Genomic DNA, 18,611 nt, shown 5'->3' with positions numbered 1-18,611 from the left:
TTTTCAAAATATCCCTGGGGTTCTCCAGTGTTTACAGAGTCAAGCCCCAAATCCATGAGGCTGCTGAAACCAAACTCTAACCATACTTGTCAGCCACTGGAGTCTCCTAGAGATGCTTGTGCAACTGGCAAGTGGAATTCACATGCTGGGGGCGAACCTTTGATCAGAATCCCCTTTCCACTTTCACACGAGATAAGATTCCGACCTCAGATGCATTTTGTTCTCCCAGATGCAGCTGTGAGCTGCACTCAGCAGTGGTCAGCTCGGCCACATCCTTGTCCTGCCCCCTCCTGGCCTCACTTCTGCTCCCCAATACAGTAGTAACAGTGCATGAGGGCTTTCTTGCCTCAGGCTCTGCTTTCTGGAGAAACCAACTAAGACATCCTATTTCCACCCAGCAAAACACTCACCACTAATTTAATCATCATTATTTTGAGACCATTGTTTGCTTGAGGCCATAGAAGATTCTTTAGAAAGAAAAGGGCTCAGAATCCACAGTGGATTTGAATAGTGGTCCCATCACTTACTGGCTGTGCAACCTTGAGCAAGTTGCTGTGGTAGATACTGCGGATCAGTTTGTCCAAACGTCATTCTACACTCCTTCTAGTGGGGCACTGAAATGTGCATCTTCTTTTTGTTGTTGTTTTTAAAAAATATTTTATTATACTTATTTTATTTATTAATACTTTTATGTGTGGCATGCAGTTTCTTAGTTTCCCATCCAGGGATTGAATCTGAGCCCCCTGCATTGGCAGCATGGAGTCTCAATCACTGGATCTCCAGGGAAGTCCCTGAAATGTGTATTTTCTCCAGAGCGATGCAGCCAGCATTCTGGATGTGAGTCAGATGTGTGAGACTTGAAAGGCAGAATTGAATTGGAGATTATTTTCCTCCTTCTTGGCTTCTCCTGGTGAGCAAGCCTGTGATGACTTTCCTGTGATGATGCTCCGTTATCCTGGGTGTTGAGAGGCAGCCACAGTGACAGGATGGTCTGCATGCTTGCTCTCCATGCCCCTGGTCAGAAGGAAATGAACAGGCTGCTATTTTCAGTTGGTAAAAGACTATCAGCTGAATAACCAGTGAATCTGAAGGTAGAACTTTCAAAACAACAGCTTTCAAGGAGCAACATCTGAACTGGCCCTAAGATTGGCGTAACTGCAAAAGTCAGCATGAGCAGAGATTCCTCTTTTGGAAATAAGGCTTTGCCTTTCTGGAGGACTTCCTTAGAGCATACTCTCAACTCTACTGTCTGTCATGATGTGACTGGGGAAAGCACTTGGACACGCTCAACTGTTCCTGTCTATAGCATGTCAGTGATGATCCTGACCCCGGGTGAGGTCGTGGGTGCAGGAGTGTCTTTGGCAGACTGTCTGCCAGAAAGTCCTTGGCTGTAAGCGTGTCTGTCCAAATCTGCATCTGTGTGTAGATTGGTCCACGTGGGTCTCTATGTGTGTATCTGGATGAATCTTTCACGTCTGTAAATAGTTAGCTGGTGTATCTGTGTGAGTTTCTAGGAACACATGACTGTATTCATGACCAAATTTGTGTGCACATTGCTGGTGGGTATATCTATCTATGTTGTGGGTGTGTGTGTTGTGTGTGTGATGGTGCATGTAGTGTTTGGCAATGATTGTGCATGGATATGTCTTTGCCTGCACATTCTCTACCTGAATGATTTCAGATGAATACACCTAACTTTGTCATCAGGTCAACCAGCTGTCCTCCTATACTTGTGTGTGGAGTGTGTGTATGTGTGTATACACAGTACACCCTCCTCCCCGCAACTCCGACCCAACACACACACACCGCCCTCTAGTGCTTACCAGAAGAAAGCGCCTTGCCCAGGCATCACAGTAGGACTTCGACTGCCTACAATAAAGCTGGTTTGTGGCTTGCTCCTCACATCCAGATGACCAAGTTTCCACGACTGTCCTTGAGCGGCAGAGGAGTATTGTGCCTTCTGGAGTTGGGAACCCAAGCATGAGAGAGCATTGTGCAGGCTCCAACCCACAGGAAGTTCTGAATAGTGGGAGGTGAAATATATACCCCCTGGAGGTGGGAACAGGATCACCAGGGAGTGGGCGGGATGGTGAAGTGGAGGCTGTTACACCACATTTCTGTTTGATGAGTCAGTCAGCAGTTGATGGTGGTGGAAGGGACCTTCCTTCTGGCCTCTACATATGAAGGTTTCTGCCCCTGAGAAGCTGACCTCAGAATATGCTATCTTCCCATGTGACTCTGTATAGGAAATGTTGGAGCTACCAGCAACCCTACTACCCAGGAGCTGTTTGTGGGAGGTGTACTCCGTGCCAGGTACTGAACTAAACCCTTTACACACTATCTCATTTGATTCTCCAAACAACTCTATGAGTGGATACTATTACTGGTTCCATTTTAAAAATGAGAAACTGACATCTGCTGCTGCTGCTGCTAAGTCGCTTCAGTTGTGTCCAACTCTGTGCGACCCCATAGATGGCAGCCCACCAGGCTCCCCCATCCCTGGGATTCTCCAGGCAAGAATACTGGAGTGGGTTGCCATTTCCTTCTCCAATGCACGAAAGTGAAAAGTGAAAGTGAAGTCGCTCAGTTGTGCCCGACTCTTAGCAACCCCATGGATTGCAGCCTACCAGGCTCCTCCATCCCTGGGATTTTCCAGGCAAGAGTACTGGAGTGGGGTGCCATTGCCTTTTCCAACTGAGGTCTAGTAAAGCTAAATAACCTGCCCAAGTTCACACAGTTGAGAGGTAGTAAAGTCAGCTTTTGAATTAATTCACGAAGTCTAAACTCAAAACACTATTCATAATAGTCATAGGGCATTTCATGGTCTCCTGCCTCCGTTTTGCAGAAGACATGAAAGTAGGTGGCAGGGTGCTTGCTAACAATTTGAAGTAAGATAAATATAAGGAAGATATTGGTGCCTTAAAACAATATCTTAAATTTTTAACAAGGGTGCAAAGTCTATACAGTCTTGCCAACAAACGATGTTGGGACAATTGGAAAATGATTTTGGACCTAGGAGTCCTTGTGCTGGCAAACTATTCATTGAGTGTGAGGGTGGAGCACAGGCGTTTTCAGACATGCAAACATTTTACTTCCTGTATACGCTTTCTCGGGAAACCACTGGAGAAAGTGTTCCCATCAAAACTGTGGGAAAAAAATAAGAAAAAGGACCACACGACACCCAGGAAATGGGGTTTCGCTATAGGAGAGCAACAAATGAAAAATTGTGGCTGACAGCTGGACAGGAGGTCTGGAAACACCAATCCATACAAAAATAAAAACACTGAAAATTTTAGGAGGAGGAATTCAGGGCAAACACACACACACAATACTTTGATGGTTTAGACCATGGAATAAATAGGTCTGAGAGAAAACATTTTTAGAAAATGAAGTAAATGGAAAAAAGTGAGGAAATAATTGACTCCAGAAAAAACAAATGTTGTACACAAAGTAAACACAACTGGAGTATACTACTTCACTCAAGAGTGAGTATTTAAAGTTACAGCAAGGTGGATAAACATTGATTCAATAAAAAATTATCAGAATAAAAGCTTTAGCTACTATTGTAAGCAGTCAATATGTGAGGTGCAAAATGATGAGTCAAGGGATATTGATAAAAACAATATTTATAAAAAAGAAGTAAAATAATACAAGCAGTAGTTTAACTTTATTTTTTTTTAGGATTTTAAAATGATTGCTCTGGGACATAGGATTTTAGGTCAAGAAAGCAGAAAAGTCTGTTTTTCCTATATGACTTTCAGTGGCGTGTGCACACACTTGGCTAAAAAAAAAACTAATGTAAAAATCAGCCAAGAAAAAACCCTCAAGTGTTTGGCAGAGGATTCTTTGTAAAATTCGCAAGTAACCCTGATATAGAACATAAATTAAAATAAGCTCTTGACATTTCTATGTCCAGCACTTTATTGAGAATGGACATTCTGAAATGCACGTCCATGTCAAAACACAGATATTAGATAAACGAGAGCAAACATACTTTTAAAGACATTGCTGAACTTACGAGTTAAGGGGAGTCTTCAATGAACAAAGAATCAGACGTTTAACAACAAAAGTCAAAGTGGTTCAAAAGTAAAACGAAACACACAGCTGAAACCAGCGTGACAGTCAGAAGACTGGCCCAGGTTAGTCTGAGCCAGGTCTGTAGTCAGAGACTAGAGCACTGTTGGTTAAAACTTCCCCTTCTCCACAAGCAGAATTTCAACCTGACAAAGTAGGTGAACTTGAGAGCCCTCACATGAAACCAGGTTAAAAAGATAAATTTAGAAAAATCTGCCTGCTGGCGATGTAAACCAACAAGAAAGTCAGGCTGTCTTCACTGATACTGGGTTTTAAAAAATTCAGTAGTATTTCCTAATGTTTTGCAACACAGTGATGCTGCTGCTGCTGCTGCTAAGTCGCTTCAGTCGTGTCCGACTCTGTGAAACCCCATAGACGGCAGCCCACCAGGCTCCCCCATCCCTGGGATTCTCCAGGCAAGAACACTGGAGTGGGTTGCCATTTCCTTCTCCAATGCAGGAAAGTGAAAAGTGAAAGTGAAGTCATTCAGTCGTGTCCGACTCTTCGTGACCCCGTGGACTGTAGCCTATCAGGCTCCTCTGTCCATGGGATTTTCCAGGCAAGAGTACTGGAGTGGGGTGCCATTGCCTTCTCTGAACAGTGTTACCCTCATATAAAGTTGGGATCAGAATTTCAGCACATTCCCAGGCCGGGAAAGCCCAAGGCAAGAAATTCAGCTGAAATGGCACTCTTAGTTGGTAATACCCTCTAGCAATTGGCAGAAACCAAAGCAATTCAGGTAATTCAGGATTCCTTCATTTAAAGTTCAACCAAATTTGAGCTCAGCATAAAATCTAGTGAGTCTTAGGATGTGTGCAAAACAAGTCAGCAAGAGCGATGCTCAAAAGGAAGTACAGAAGGAGTGATTAAGACACATGCAGAGACTAGAAAGTGAACCTGTTAAGCAAGTATATAAAGCAAGTATGTTTAAAGTATTTGAAAAGGATGTTTAAGATGAAAGAAAGAAGGGGCATTTATCCCAACCAGAAATTTCAGGGTAGGTTTCCTAAGGGGGATGATGACTGAGTGAGATCTGGACAATTTAGAATGACCCAGGTGAATGGGTATGGCAGAGGCGCTTGCGTGATCCTGGCTGTTCCCCAACAATTCCCTTCCCTCCAAAGCAGTGGGGCCCACGGACTCAGCGGACCTCTGAGATAGAGGAAAAACCCACCGTCCCTGTGCAGCGGGCGACCATTGTGATGCTAGGGACGCTGGGAACAGCAAGACACCAACAAATCTAGAGGCACAAAAAGCAATAACACAGGCACAGGCCAACACTACTGACAGGCTGCGAAGGGGGCAAAGTGCCAGCTGTCAAAAAACAAAACAAAACAAACAAACAAAAAAGCAAACAAACAAAAAAAACAAACCAGAGGCAGCTCAGGTAGGACGATCCCAAAACTTGTGCTAAAGCGCCACCTAATGGAAAGCAAAAGAAAGGACTCCAATTTCTAAACTTGAATCCTTGTTTAGTCGCTAAGTCGTGTCTGACTCTTCTGTGACACCATGGACATAGCATGCCAGGCTCTCTGTCCATGGAATTTCCCAGGCAAGAATACTGGAGTGGGTTGCCATTTCCTCCTCCAGGGAATCTTCCCGAACCCCGCGTCAAACCTGCGGCTCCTGTTTTGTCTCCTGCATTGCAGGCAGCTTCTTTACCACTGAGTCACCAGGGAAGCCGGTTGAATCTTTAGCATCAAGCAGAAGGATGCTCCCAACTTCAAATAGCAGACAAATCATCAGACATCATGAAGAGCTACAGTAAAACTGTACCACAAAAATAAAATGACAGTCCTCCATAAACCAAACTTAAAGGTGTGGGATATTGTATTCTAACCGATGAAGAATGAATCGGTTCTTGGTGAAATAGCTATCATGATGAAACTCAACAAACTACAAGAAAACTCAGAAAGGCAGTCCAGTGAGTTTAAGAATAAAATGAGTGAACAAAAGGCTTTACCAAAGAGACTGAAACCCTAAAAAAGAATCCAACAAATTTTGTAGTGAATAACTCAGTAAATGATATGAAGAATGCGTTAGAAAGCACTGGAAATAGAGCAGACCACATAGAAGAAGAAATCTAGAAATAATACATGGAGAGGAGGAGAGAGATATAAGACATAAAATATAAGGAAATTCTGCAAGAACTATATGACTCTTTTAGGAAGGACAACATTAAGGTAACAGGTATCCCAGAAAAATAAGACAAGGAGAAGGGAGCAGTCAATGTAAACCATAAACAAATAAATAGGGAAATAAAATTATAGCTGAGAACTTCTCAAGCATGGGGAAGGAACCGGATATATAAGTCCACAAGGCCAGTGAAAAGAAAGCAGATGTAGCCATACCTAGAGCAGACAAAACAAACCTCTAGAAAAAATGGACAGTATATAATGTTAAAGGGGACAATTCATTAAGAAGAAATAGCAGTTATTAACATATATGAAGACAGGAGCACTAACATATATACAACAGTTATTAACATCTAAAAGGAGAAATTGACAACCACATAATATTAATAGTAGCATGGGACTTTAATATCCTACTTACATCAACGGATAGATCATCCAGAAAGAAGTTCAACAAGGAAACAGTGGCTTTAAATGAAACATTAGAACAGTTGAATTTGATAGATTTGTATGACCATTCCACCCAGATGTAGCAGAACATATTGGGTTGGCCAAAAAAATTCTCTCAGAACATCTTACAGAAATGCCCGAGTGAACTTTTTGGCCAACCCAATACATTCTTTTCAAGTAAGCATGGAACTCTCTCAAGAATAGACCATATATTGGAACACAAATCAAGTCAATAAGTTTTGCTGTTGTTGTTCAATCACTAAGTCATATCTGGTTCTTTGCGACCCCATGAACTGCAGCACTCCAGGCTTCCCTGTCCTGCATTATCTCCCAGAGTTTGCTCAAACTCATGTACATCTCATCCTCTGTTGCCCCCTTCTCCTCTTGCCTTTAATCTTTCCCAGCAGCAGAGTCTTTTCTAATGAGTCAGCTCTTTGCATCGGGTGGCCAAAGTATTGGAGCTTCAACATCAGTCCTTCCAATGAAATTCAGGGTTGATTTCCTTTAGGATTGACTGGTTTGATCTCCTTGCTGTCCAATAGATGCTCAAGAGTGTTCTCTAGCACCATACTTTGGAAGCATCAGTTCTTCAGTGCTCAGCCTTTTTTATGGTCCAACTCTCACATCTGTACATAACTATTGGAAAACCCATAGCCTTGACTGTATGGACCTTTGTTGGCAAAGTGGTGACTCTGGGGCTTTTTAATAAGCTGTCTAGGTCTGTCAAGTCAATAACTTTAAGAAGATTGAAATCATATCATGCATATTTTGTAAACAAAATAGTATGAAACTAGAAATGAACTACAAGCAAAATGCTGGAAAATCATAACCATGTGAAGACTGAACAACATACCGATGAACAGCTATTGGGTGAACAAGGAAATCAAAGGAGAAATAAAAATACTTGAAGATAAATGAAAATATGATATCCCCAAATCTATGGAATGCAACAAAGGTGGTACTGAGAGAAAAGTTTATAGCAATACAGAATTATCTCAAGAAATAAGAAAAATTTCAAGTAAATGATCTAACCTTACATCTAAAGGAACTAGAAAAAGAATAAATGAAGCTCAGTGTCAGTAGAATAAAGGAAATAATAAAGAGTAGAAATAAATGAAATTGAGACTAAAATAATAGGAACAAGCAATGAAACTAAGAGCCAGTTCTTTAAAAAGATACACAAAATTGGCAAACTGTTAGCTAGAATCACTAAGAAAAAAGCTTTGATAAATAAAATCAGAAACAAAAAGAGGAGAAACAACTCAGATACCAGAGAAACACAAAGGATTATAAAAGAACATTATACACATCTATCTACCAACAAATTGGGAAACCTGGAAGAAATGAGCAAATTCTTAGAATCATACAGCCTTCCAAGACTGGATCATGAATAAACAGAAAATCTGAATAGATTGATCACTAGTCCAGAGATTGAAAAAGTAATGAAAAAGCTCCCTCAAAATAAAAGTCCAGGACCAGATGGCTTCACAGGTGTATTCTACAAACCTTCAGATAAGAGTTAATAACCATAATTCTCTACAATAGAATATTATTCAGCCATAAAAAAGAACAAAGTTTTGCTATCTGCAGCAAGGTGGATGGACTTGGAGGGCATTATGCTAAGTGAAATAAGTCAAAGACAAAAACAAATATTGTATTATATCACTTATATGTGGAGTCTAAGACAAAGAAGGCAAACTAATGAATATAACAAAAAAGAAGCAGACTCACAGATACAGAAAACACCCTAGTGGTTACCAGTAGAAGCTACATACTTGGGTGTAAGATAGGCTACAAGGATTCATTGTGCAACTTGGAGAATGTAGCCGATATTTTGCAATAATTGTAAGTGGAGTAACCTTTAAAACTTGTATAAAAATAAAAAATAATTATAGATACTTTGATGACAAAAAAATCCATTCTCTCAAACTATTTCAAAAAATTAAAAAGGAAAGAAGACTTAACTCATTTTAAGAGGCAACATCACTCTGATAACAAAACCAGGCAAGAACAACACATAAAGAGAAAATATAGGCTAGTATCACTGATAAAAAAAAATAGATGGCAAAAGTCCTCAACAAAATATTAGCAAACCAAATATAGCAATAGGATTATACACCATGATCAAGTGGAGTTTATTCTAAGAATGCAAGGATGGTTTAATGATTTCAGGTCAATCAATGTGTTATACCACTTTACAAAAATAGAGGAAAAGGCCGTATGATGATCTCAATAGATGAAGACAAAGCATTTAACAAGATTCAATATCCATTTATGATAAAGATCTGTCAATAAAATAGGGGTGAAAGAAATGTACCTCAAGATGATAAAAGCCATATATGACAAACCAATTTATGGTTCAACATAATACTCAATGGTGAAAAATTAAGTTGTCCCTGTAAAATTAGGAAAAAGACAAGAATGTCCAGTTTGGCTACTCTTATTCAACACAGTATTGGAAGACATAGCCAAAGCAATCAGGCAAGAGAAAGAAATAGATGTTCAAATTAGAAAGGAAAAAGTAAAACTGTTGCTATTTGTGGATGACTTAGTCTTATATACAGAAAGCCCTAAAGACTCCACCAAAAAACTATTAGAAATAATATACAAATACAGTAAGCTTATAGTGTAAAATATCAACATGCAAAGTCTATTGCACTTCTACATGTTAACAATGAGCCAGCTGAAAGAAAATTAATAAAACAACACCATTTATAATCACAACAGAGAGAATAAAATACCTAAGAATAAATTTAACTGAAAAGGTTAAACTGAAAACTGTTAGACATATTGTTGAAAGAAACTGAAGAAGACAAGAACAAATGGAAAGGTACTCCATACTCATGAATTAGAAGAATTAATATTGTTAAAATGTCCATATTACCTAATAGAACTATTATATGATCCAGGTATCCCACTTCTGAATATTTATCCAAAAAACACAAAAACATTAATTCAAAAAGTTATACATGGGCTTCCCTGGTGACTCAGTGGTGAAGAATCCACCTGACAATGCGTGAGACACATATTCAATACTTGATCTGGGACGATCCCACATGCTGCAGAGCAACTGAACCCATGCACCATGACTATTGAGCCTGTGCTCTAGAGCCTAGAGGAGCTGCAATTATTGAGCCCCTGTGCTGCAGCTACTGAAGCCTGCACACCCCAGAGCCTGTGCTCTACAACTAGAGAAGCCACAGCCAGGAGACCCCTGTGTGCCACAACTAGAGTGGCCCCCACTCATTGCAATTAGACAAGAGTCTGCACAGCAACAAAGACCCAGCACAGCCAAAAATAAAAATAAGTAAAATTATACAAAAATTATATGCACCTCTATGTTCATGCAACACTCTTCAAAACAGCCAAGATACAGAAACAACCTAAGTGCCCATCAATGGGTAAAGATGTAACACACACACACATACTTATACAATGGAATATTACTCTGCCATAAAAAGATGAAATTGTGCCATTTGTGACAATGTGGATTAGATGCTAAGTGAAACAAGTCAGAGAAAGAGAAATACCATGTGATTTCACTCATATATAGAATAAACAAACAAACAAACAAAACCCACACACAAAGCAAATCAATGAAAAAACCAAATCAAACAAAAAATAGTATGTAGATACAGAGAACACAGAGTAGCGATTGCCAGAAGGGAAGAAGGGGAGGACGGTGAAATGCTTAAAGGGTACCCACTGCATGATGATGAGTGGAAACTGAATCTGAGGTGATGAGGATGCTGTAGGGCAAACACAGAAATAGAATGTTGTACACATGAAACCTACATAATGTTATAAACCAATGGTACCTCGGTAAAAAAATATACATATAAAAAAAGGGAAAAGTATTACCCAGGTGAAGAAAAGTGTGAAGGGAATTCCAGGCAGATATATCACCATACACACAGACACACAAGCACTGAACAACACGAAGGGTTCATGGGGAACCACAAGCCTTTCTCTATTACTAGAATAGAAAGTGCAGAGCAGGGCGCAGTAGTGGTAGGAGCTGGGAGGATGCCTAGCTGAAGGCTTGAACACTCTGTCAGGGCTTCCCCAGTGGTAGTAAAGAATCTGCCTGCAATACAGGAGACCCGGCAGGACACTTGGGTTCCATCCCTGGGGTGGGAAGATCCCCTGGAGTAGGAAATGGCAGCCCACGCCAGTATTCTTGCCTGGAAAATTCCATGGACAGAGGAGCCTGGTGGGACAGCCCAGGGGATCGCAAAAGAGTTGGACACAACTTAGCAGCTAAACAAATGAAACAGTGCTGTGTTCAGAAGCACAGACTTTCCTTAGTAGGCAATAGAGTCACTGAAGGACTTGGGAAATGTCACGGACATTTGTGTTCTAGGTAGAATGCTCTGAGACTCATGAGAGGAAAGAATGGATGAGGGGAAAAGCTGGAGGGATGGAGATTGGCCTGCAAAGTTTAGGGGAGACACGATGGCCTGAATTACCAGAAGAGAAACACATCTGAGAAGTATTCAGCACATAAGACTGAAAAAAACCTGGTTAGTTACGGGCAGATTGAGAGGGGAAGGGCGTAGTACTCTGGTACTTTGGTACTTTTTGGGTGGCTGGGGTTGGGAGTTGATATAGGTCATACAAGAAGGGTAAGTTGGTGGTATAGAAAAATAATGGGCTAAGTTTTGAAGATATTAGATTTGAAGATATTAGTTGGGGCTTTTTTTTTTTTAATTTTCAACCCTTCTTTACTTTGAGCAGAAAAGAACAAAATAGCATTAATACATAAAACATAATACATTCAGCATGAGTGATGTTTTACTAAAGCTGTCTGCTACATTTCTTATTAATAGCTCATGAATGCATTTCCTAACAGTAATATGGTAATTCCCACTATATTTTAGACTGCCCATATTTAAAAGTTAAATGTGATATATTAAAAAAAAGATGTAACAAGTGAATTTTATAAAAATGTAGAAATAAAACTTTTCATGGTAGAAATGCCTACAGTATAATAGTGAGAATTATTATAACACCCTCTATTTTTGAAAGTTTATCTTGTGACAACTGCTGAAATGAGATGTTCAATAAACACTCAGTCCAAGTATAGAGAGTCATCACCTCTATTATATGAGTTTTACTCTAAGGCACACATTTAAATATGCTGGGAAATAAGTCATTAAAATAATTACTTATAGATTTTTAATTAAAATGTATAGGTTTTCAAGCATTTTTTGCTTGTTTATATTGGAAAGCCATTTGGCATGAGATAAAAATAATTCTCATTCAATAGTTAGCTGGGTTTTGAAGATGTTGGTTTGCTAGTGGGAAATTGATATTAGAATGCTTAACAAGCAATTGAGTTAATAAGTATGATGCTCAGAGGAGTAGTCAGAGCTGAAGTAACAAACTACATGCATAATTCAGCAAAGGAATCTAGAGACAGAGGAACAAGGAAATAACATTATACTTTTTGGAGTAAGACAGCTTATAAGCAAGAACAACCATGCACAAGATGTAAAGCAAGTTCTTATCAAAAAATTAAAAATCCCAGGACTTCCCTGGTGGTCCAGTGGATAAGAGTCTGCTTTGCAATACAGGGGACATGGGTTCAACCCTTAGTTGGAGAACATCCAACAGTCCTTGGAACAAAACAGCCCACAAGCCACAACTAGTGAACATGCGTGCTCTGGAGCCAGTGTGTCCCAGCCAGAGTCTGTGCATCACAACAAGAGATCCCACGTGATGCAAGTTAAATCCTGCAGGATGCAACTAAGACTCAACACAGCCAAAATAAATTAAAACAATCGTAAATCACTAATACCTACATCCAAGTACCAATTTTTAATGATTCTGATAGTTTATCAAATGGATATACCAGAAACCTGAAAATCCAATCTATTTGTGATGCTGCTTCCTAGACTACCTGGACATCAGGACTGAGGGAAGGGAGGCTACTAGCTTCTGAAATGGAGCAGGACCCTACGGTCCATACCCACTCCCCCAACCGCCACCCCATGTCCTCTGCTTGCCTTTTGTCTGTGGAAAATTTTAGTCAAAGAATAAGTTAAATCAGAGAAATGAGAACTGCAGAAACAAAGGAGAACAGTCAAGGAGACCAAATAATAGTCATGTAGTCATCAAGCAGAGTCAAGGACATTTAGTTCTCTCTCAAGGGCTACAAATAATATTCTGAGCCACACACTATGAGCTGTCTTATAGATACTAAGACACCAGAGTGAAGAAGTTAACTATGTGATGACCAGAATCTACCCATGACACGAGGTTCCACAGTTCCAAGAATTGGCCTCAAAGAAATGGGAACAAACCGACCTTGGAACTGAAGATTCAGTTCAGTTCAGCCACTCAGTTGTGTCCGACTCTTTGCAACCCCATGAATCGTAGCACGCCAGGCCTCCCTGTCCATCACCAACTCCCGGAGTTCACTGAGACTCATGTCCATCAAGTCAGTGATGCCATCCAGCCATCTCATCCTCTGTCGTCCCCTTCTCCTCTTGCCCCCAATCCCTCCCAGCATCAGATTCTTCCAATAAGTCAACTCTTCGCATGAGGTGGCCAAAGTACTGGAGTTTCACCTTTAGCATCATTCCTTCCAAAGAACATCCAGGACTGATCTCCTTCAGAATGAACTGGTTGGATCTCCTTGCAGTCCAAGGGACTTGCAAGAGTCTTCTCCAACACCACAGTTCAAAAGCATCAATTCTTCAGCGCTCAGCTTTCTTCACAGTCCAACTCTCACATCCATACATGACCACTGGAAAAACCATAGCCTTGACTAAACGGACCTTTGTTGGCAAAGTAATGTCTCTGCTTTTGAATATGCTATCTAGGTTGGTCATAACTTTCCTTCCAAGGAGTAAGCGTCTTTTAATTTCATGGCTGCAATCACCATCTGCAGTGATTTTGGAGCCCCCCCAAAATAAAGTCTGACACTGTTTCTACTATTTTCCCATCTATTTCCCATGAAGTGATGGAACCAGACGCCATGATCTTAGTTTTCTGAATGTTGAGCTTTAAGCCAACTCTCTCCTGTACCTAAAACAACCAAGATGATGCTGGTCAGACCACCAGTGACCAATCTGAAGATGACTGTCAGAGCTGACTATGCTGTTTCTGCATGGAGCCCCCTTCTTCTGTCTATAAAAGCTCTTACCCCACCAGTTGCTTTTGGTCAGGGAGAGTTGGCCTTTGGACACATATCCACCACCCGACCCCCCAGTTGCTGGCATCTAAAATAAAGCAAACTTTTCTGTCCACCCACCTGGCCTGTTTATTGACTTTTGAGAGATGAGAAGCTGGTCCCCTATACACACTCTTTTGGTAACAGATTTTGGAGCCCAACGTGGGGCTGGCTACTGCTGGCTACCGCTGGCTACAGCTGGGTGCTATGATTTCATGGCACCTGGTTGTCCTGGGTTTTCCAGGGGAGAGCTGTGGCCATGATTGTGTATCAGCCTGCAGTTTGTGGCTAGCTAGACCCAAGTAGGGGATTTGGGGGACATTCCTAGCAGCTGCCAAAACTATTTGTTTTGAGGATCCTCCCTTTTTCTCCACTGCTTAGCACTGGCTGCCAACTTACATTTCTCCTTGGTGGAATGGAAACTTGTATTTGGGATGAGCTGATGAGTTCCAAGACCAGGTAAATCTGCTAATGTGCACACAGGCAATATTCCCATTTGTGAGTGCTAGTGCTCTTTGGGCATTCTTGCAACTGGTTCTGGGATGTGTTTGATGTTGAGAACTGTTTGTGGACTTGAAGTGCTATTTGGGCCTTATGCCAAGTGGTTCTGATGTGTATCTGATGTTGAGGACTGTCTGTGAACACTGATTGGTATTTGGGCATTTTTGCCAATTGATTCTGACATCTGACTACTGTTAACAAACATTTGTTTGGGACAATGTACTGGTCACCCTCAGAGAGGGTTTATGACAGATCTGTCCTTTGGTGTGTGAGTGTGTATTCCATTGGTGTGAAATGAACACTGACCTTTTCCACTTCTGTGGCCACTGCTGATTTTTCCAAATTTCTTGGCATATTGAGAACCCCATGAACAAAATGAAAAGGTACATATACACAATGGAATATTACTCAGCCCAGAAAAAGGAATACGTTTGACTCAGTTCTAATAAGGTGGATGAAATCAGAGGCTATTATACAGAGTGAAGTAAGTCAGAAAGAGAAAAACAAATATCATATATAACACATGTATATGGAGTCTAGAAAGATGGTACTCATGAACCTATCTGCAGGGCAGCAATGGAGATGCAGACACAGAGACCAGACTTGCGGACATAGTGAAGGAAGGAGAGGGTGGGGTGAATTGAGAGAGTGGCATTGAAACGTCTACATTACCACATGCAAAATTAGATAGTGACATTTGCTGTATGATGCAGGGAGCTCAAACCCAGTGCTCTGGAACAACTTAGAGGGGTGGGATGTGGTGGGAGGTGGGAGGGAAAATCAAGAGGGAGGGGACATAGGTATTCTCAACTATGGCAGATTCATGTTGATAAATGTCAGAAACCCACACAACATTGTAAAGTAATTATCTTCCAATTAAAAATAAATAAATTTAAAATTTAAAAAACAGTCCATCTTGGATATAGGCAAAGGATGTAGATATTGTAGTGTATCAACACTGCTGCTGCTGCTGCTAAGTTGCTTTAGTTGTGTCCGACTCTGTGCGACCCCATAGACTGCAGCCCACCAGGCTCCCGCATCCCTGGGATTCTCCAGGTAAGAACACTGGAGTGGGTTGCCATTTCCTTCTCCAATGTATGAAAGTGAAATCACTCAGTCATGTCCCACTCTTAGCAACCCCATGGAGCCTACCAGGCTCCTCCATCCATGGGGTTCTCCAGGCAAGAGTACTGGAGTGGGGTGCCATTGCCTTCTCTGGTGTATCAACACAAAGGAATGTAATAAATGCATATTAAAGGAATTAACTAACATTACATCTACAAAGATGAATAAATATATTAAATAAAATATATATTTAATATATAATATATTAAATAAACATTATGCTGAAAATATATTCAGTGTGATACCAAATCAAGCTTAAAAACATGTAAAACAATAACATATTTTGTAGACATTCATGTTGGTATTAAAAGTATAAAAAAACCGGGGCGCGCCCCAGGCCTCCCACCTCGCCCTCGCGGCCCCTGGGGCGGAGGCCCGACGCCCTGAACCCCTACCTCCTAGGGCTCCGGGGCGAGTGCGGCTCGGCCCTGCCCGCCGTGCGCTGCGGGCTGAGCCTGCGGCTCCATTTTCAGGTCTGGGCGACATCCTCCTGCGGACCGTGGCTTTGGTTTTTCTTCCATTCCTTCTGGGAGAGGGTTCCAGACTCTGTTCCGGATTCAAGACTGGCGGACGGATAGGACCAGCTGTGAGTGTGTGGATTTTTGAGTAAAACCTCGAACCCAAATGAGCAGAAACCATCAAGGAACAACACTGACAGTGAGTCTGCAGTCATCTGTATGCATAATACGGAATGTTCTCAACCCAGAGATAGCTCTTTTGAAAGGAGTGAGTGACCACCTGTTGAGGCCCTGAGTCAAGACAACAATTTTTATACTTTTCCTGGTGGTTCAGAAGCAAGTCTCTGTAGACCAGAAACAAAGAAAGGAAATAATCTGACCTTTTCTTTATTAGATTGACTGTAAAAGACACTTAACTTCCAGGAACAAGTACAGAGAAGTAATAAAGTTATTATTTTGGCATCATTGGACGTTGATCGCATTGAGAAGCGTGCTTTGTGAAGCTTCCCGAGTTGAGATTTGGAAACTTCATTGGTGCTCATTTATAACTTGGACTATCAGCATGAGTGAATTCTGGTTGTGTTTCAACTGCTGTATCGCAGAACAGCCTCAACCCAAGAGGCGCCGGCGGATTGACCGAAGTATGATTGGAGAGCCCACAAACTTCGTGCACACAGCTCATGTGGGGTCAGGTGACCTGTTCAGTGGGATGAACTCTGTCAGCTCCATTCAGAACCAGATGCAGTCCAAGGGAGGCTACGGGGGTGGCATGGCCGCCAACGTGCAGATGCAGCTGGTGGACACAAAGGCCGGATAGCCCCGGACTTCTCCTCATTACAAAAAAAGAAGCGTGATTGGCGTCTTGTTCACCCTGTTGTGACTGCTCCAGTGACACGTTCCTGTTCTGCTCTGAAGAAACTTGTCAGAAGAATCCTGCATTTCCTTCAGCTGGCATGCATGCCTTTGGACTCATGGACAGAGTTCTTTGGATTGTGGCTTAATTCTTGATTTTTATGGGTCTGATTTTAGCATGATCTTTTTTTGTGAATGCTGGCACTGTTTTGCATTCTTCCCCCACATTTTTCTTTCCACCTTCAACCCCTCTGCCTTATTGATTTTATTGGTAAGCAAAGATCTGCTTTTATTTGTTAATTTACACCATTTTTGTATATTTTGGAACGTATGAGACCTGTAAGCACAATGATCATTTCTATTCATATGAAACTGCAGCAGAGTAGTGTCTGCATGCTTTATGAAGTTGCTTGTGTGGGACCCCACAGGATGCCAGATGGAGAGTTCCTGGCTGCCATGGGTGGATGATACTGCTGCTATTAGAGAAAGGTGAGCTGTGGCACCAAGTCACATCAGTTTCACAGAAAAAGGCAACTTGTAGCTATTTTAGAAGTATGACTTTTATTTAGTTAGAATTATAATAAAAGAAAAGCTTGCATTCAAAAGGCATTCATTCTGTTGTAAATGTTCGATCTATTTATTTGCGAGCAAGGACCTGGGATTGTAAACAAGTGTGTTTATCTATTGAGTGTGTGGTAATACCCTCATCCAGTCTGACTCTGAGCATCATGTTCTTTGTTCATTTCTTTGTGTGCTTGGTCTCAGTTTTTGCTTGTTTAATACTGTGGTATCCAGTTGGCTTCCAGTAGCAGTTTGTTGAGTTTCTTAGCCTCTACTTCTAAGCACGGCGTCTGGAGTCCGTGGCCTCTCCATGTTCACATTGTGGGACAGTGGAAGTTGCCAGGAGCAGCGGTTGATCTGGCTGTGTTGTTGCCCGTGAGAACAAGCTGCGTGGTGACTTAAGGTATTGCCAAGAATGCTTGGGCTTCAAAGTGTGTGTTCCTCACAAATTGTATTTCTATAAACGCTCCTCCTAAGGGTGTAGTGCTAAGCCTGGTAGTGGTTTGGTTTCCACTAGAAATTTAAAATCCTATGTCCAGTTTAGCCCATATCCTGCAGGAAATGGGCTTAACTGGAAGAAAACAGTAAGGAATTAGGTAACTGCATAGAGAGAGAGAGATCTAGATCTGTTCTCTTCACCTTAGTCACAAGTTCTTAATAAATAGGTAAGTGAATAAATACTGGGTTATAGAGGTAAAACATGGCAGGATTTCTTCCCCCAGTTCTTTTAAGTTACCCTGTACTGCAGGCACTAGATTATTCAGTCCTTTATTTCTACAGTTTTGATCTCTGTAGATGTCAATCTCAAGAGAATCTGTCAAGAAAAAAATTTATGCTTAGCAATCAGAATAGGCATTTTGCAGTTTAATAACTTCTAAACTTGAATTCATTTAATGTCATTAATTGTGTTGATACTACATTCTGGGTTTTGCTTGACCACCAGTGTCATTCTGACCGGCAGTCAGGGTCCTGACGGACGCTGCAGTGTGCACGCTCTTTAAATACGATGGATTGTTTTAGTGCTGTCAGTGATAATGCTAGCCTACTTCTATTTTGACTTTAGTACAGAGTTTATAATTGTGTAACTCCTAGAACAGTACAGGGAGCCCTGGTCCCTTTTCCCTACTTGATGATTTGACTTTATTCTTTTTCTCGATCGCTCGCTTTCCTGATTCTCCAAGGACCAAATTCTCCAGTGAGCACTGGAGCTTGTCTCCAGGGTAAGCCAAAGGCTGCGCTCTTCAGCCTCTAATTGTTCTGCAGCTGCCTCTGGCAGGCACA

General features: G+C 41.3%; 1 protein-coding gene across 1 annotated transcript; it reads left to right on the top strand.

Annotated features, from left to right (window-relative positions):
* Nucleotides 1–15,937: 15,937 nt before the first annotated feature.
* Nucleotides 15,938–17,912, top strand: LOC139176710 (CDC42 small effector protein 2). Its single transcript, XM_070769160.1, has one exon. The coding sequence runs from the start codon at nucleotides 16,480–16,482 to the stop codon at nucleotides 16,732–16,734; it is 255 nt and encodes an 84-aa protein (XP_070625261.1). The 5' UTR covers nucleotides 15,938–16,479; the 3' UTR covers nucleotides 16,735–17,912.
* Nucleotides 17,913–18,611: the final 699 nt, after the last annotated feature.

The sequence above is a fragment of the Bos indicus genome, chromosome 17, assembly GCF_029378745.1.
Source record: "Bos indicus isolate NIAB-ARS_2022 breed Sahiwal x Tharparkar chromosome 17, NIAB-ARS_B.indTharparkar_mat_pri_1.0, whole genome shotgun sequence".
Classification (NCBI taxonomy): domain Eukaryota; kingdom Metazoa; phylum Chordata; class Mammalia; order Artiodactyla; family Bovidae; genus Bos; species Bos indicus.
The sequence above is the reverse complement of the archived record's forward strand: the minus strand, read 5'-3'. Positions and strand labels throughout refer to the sequence as shown.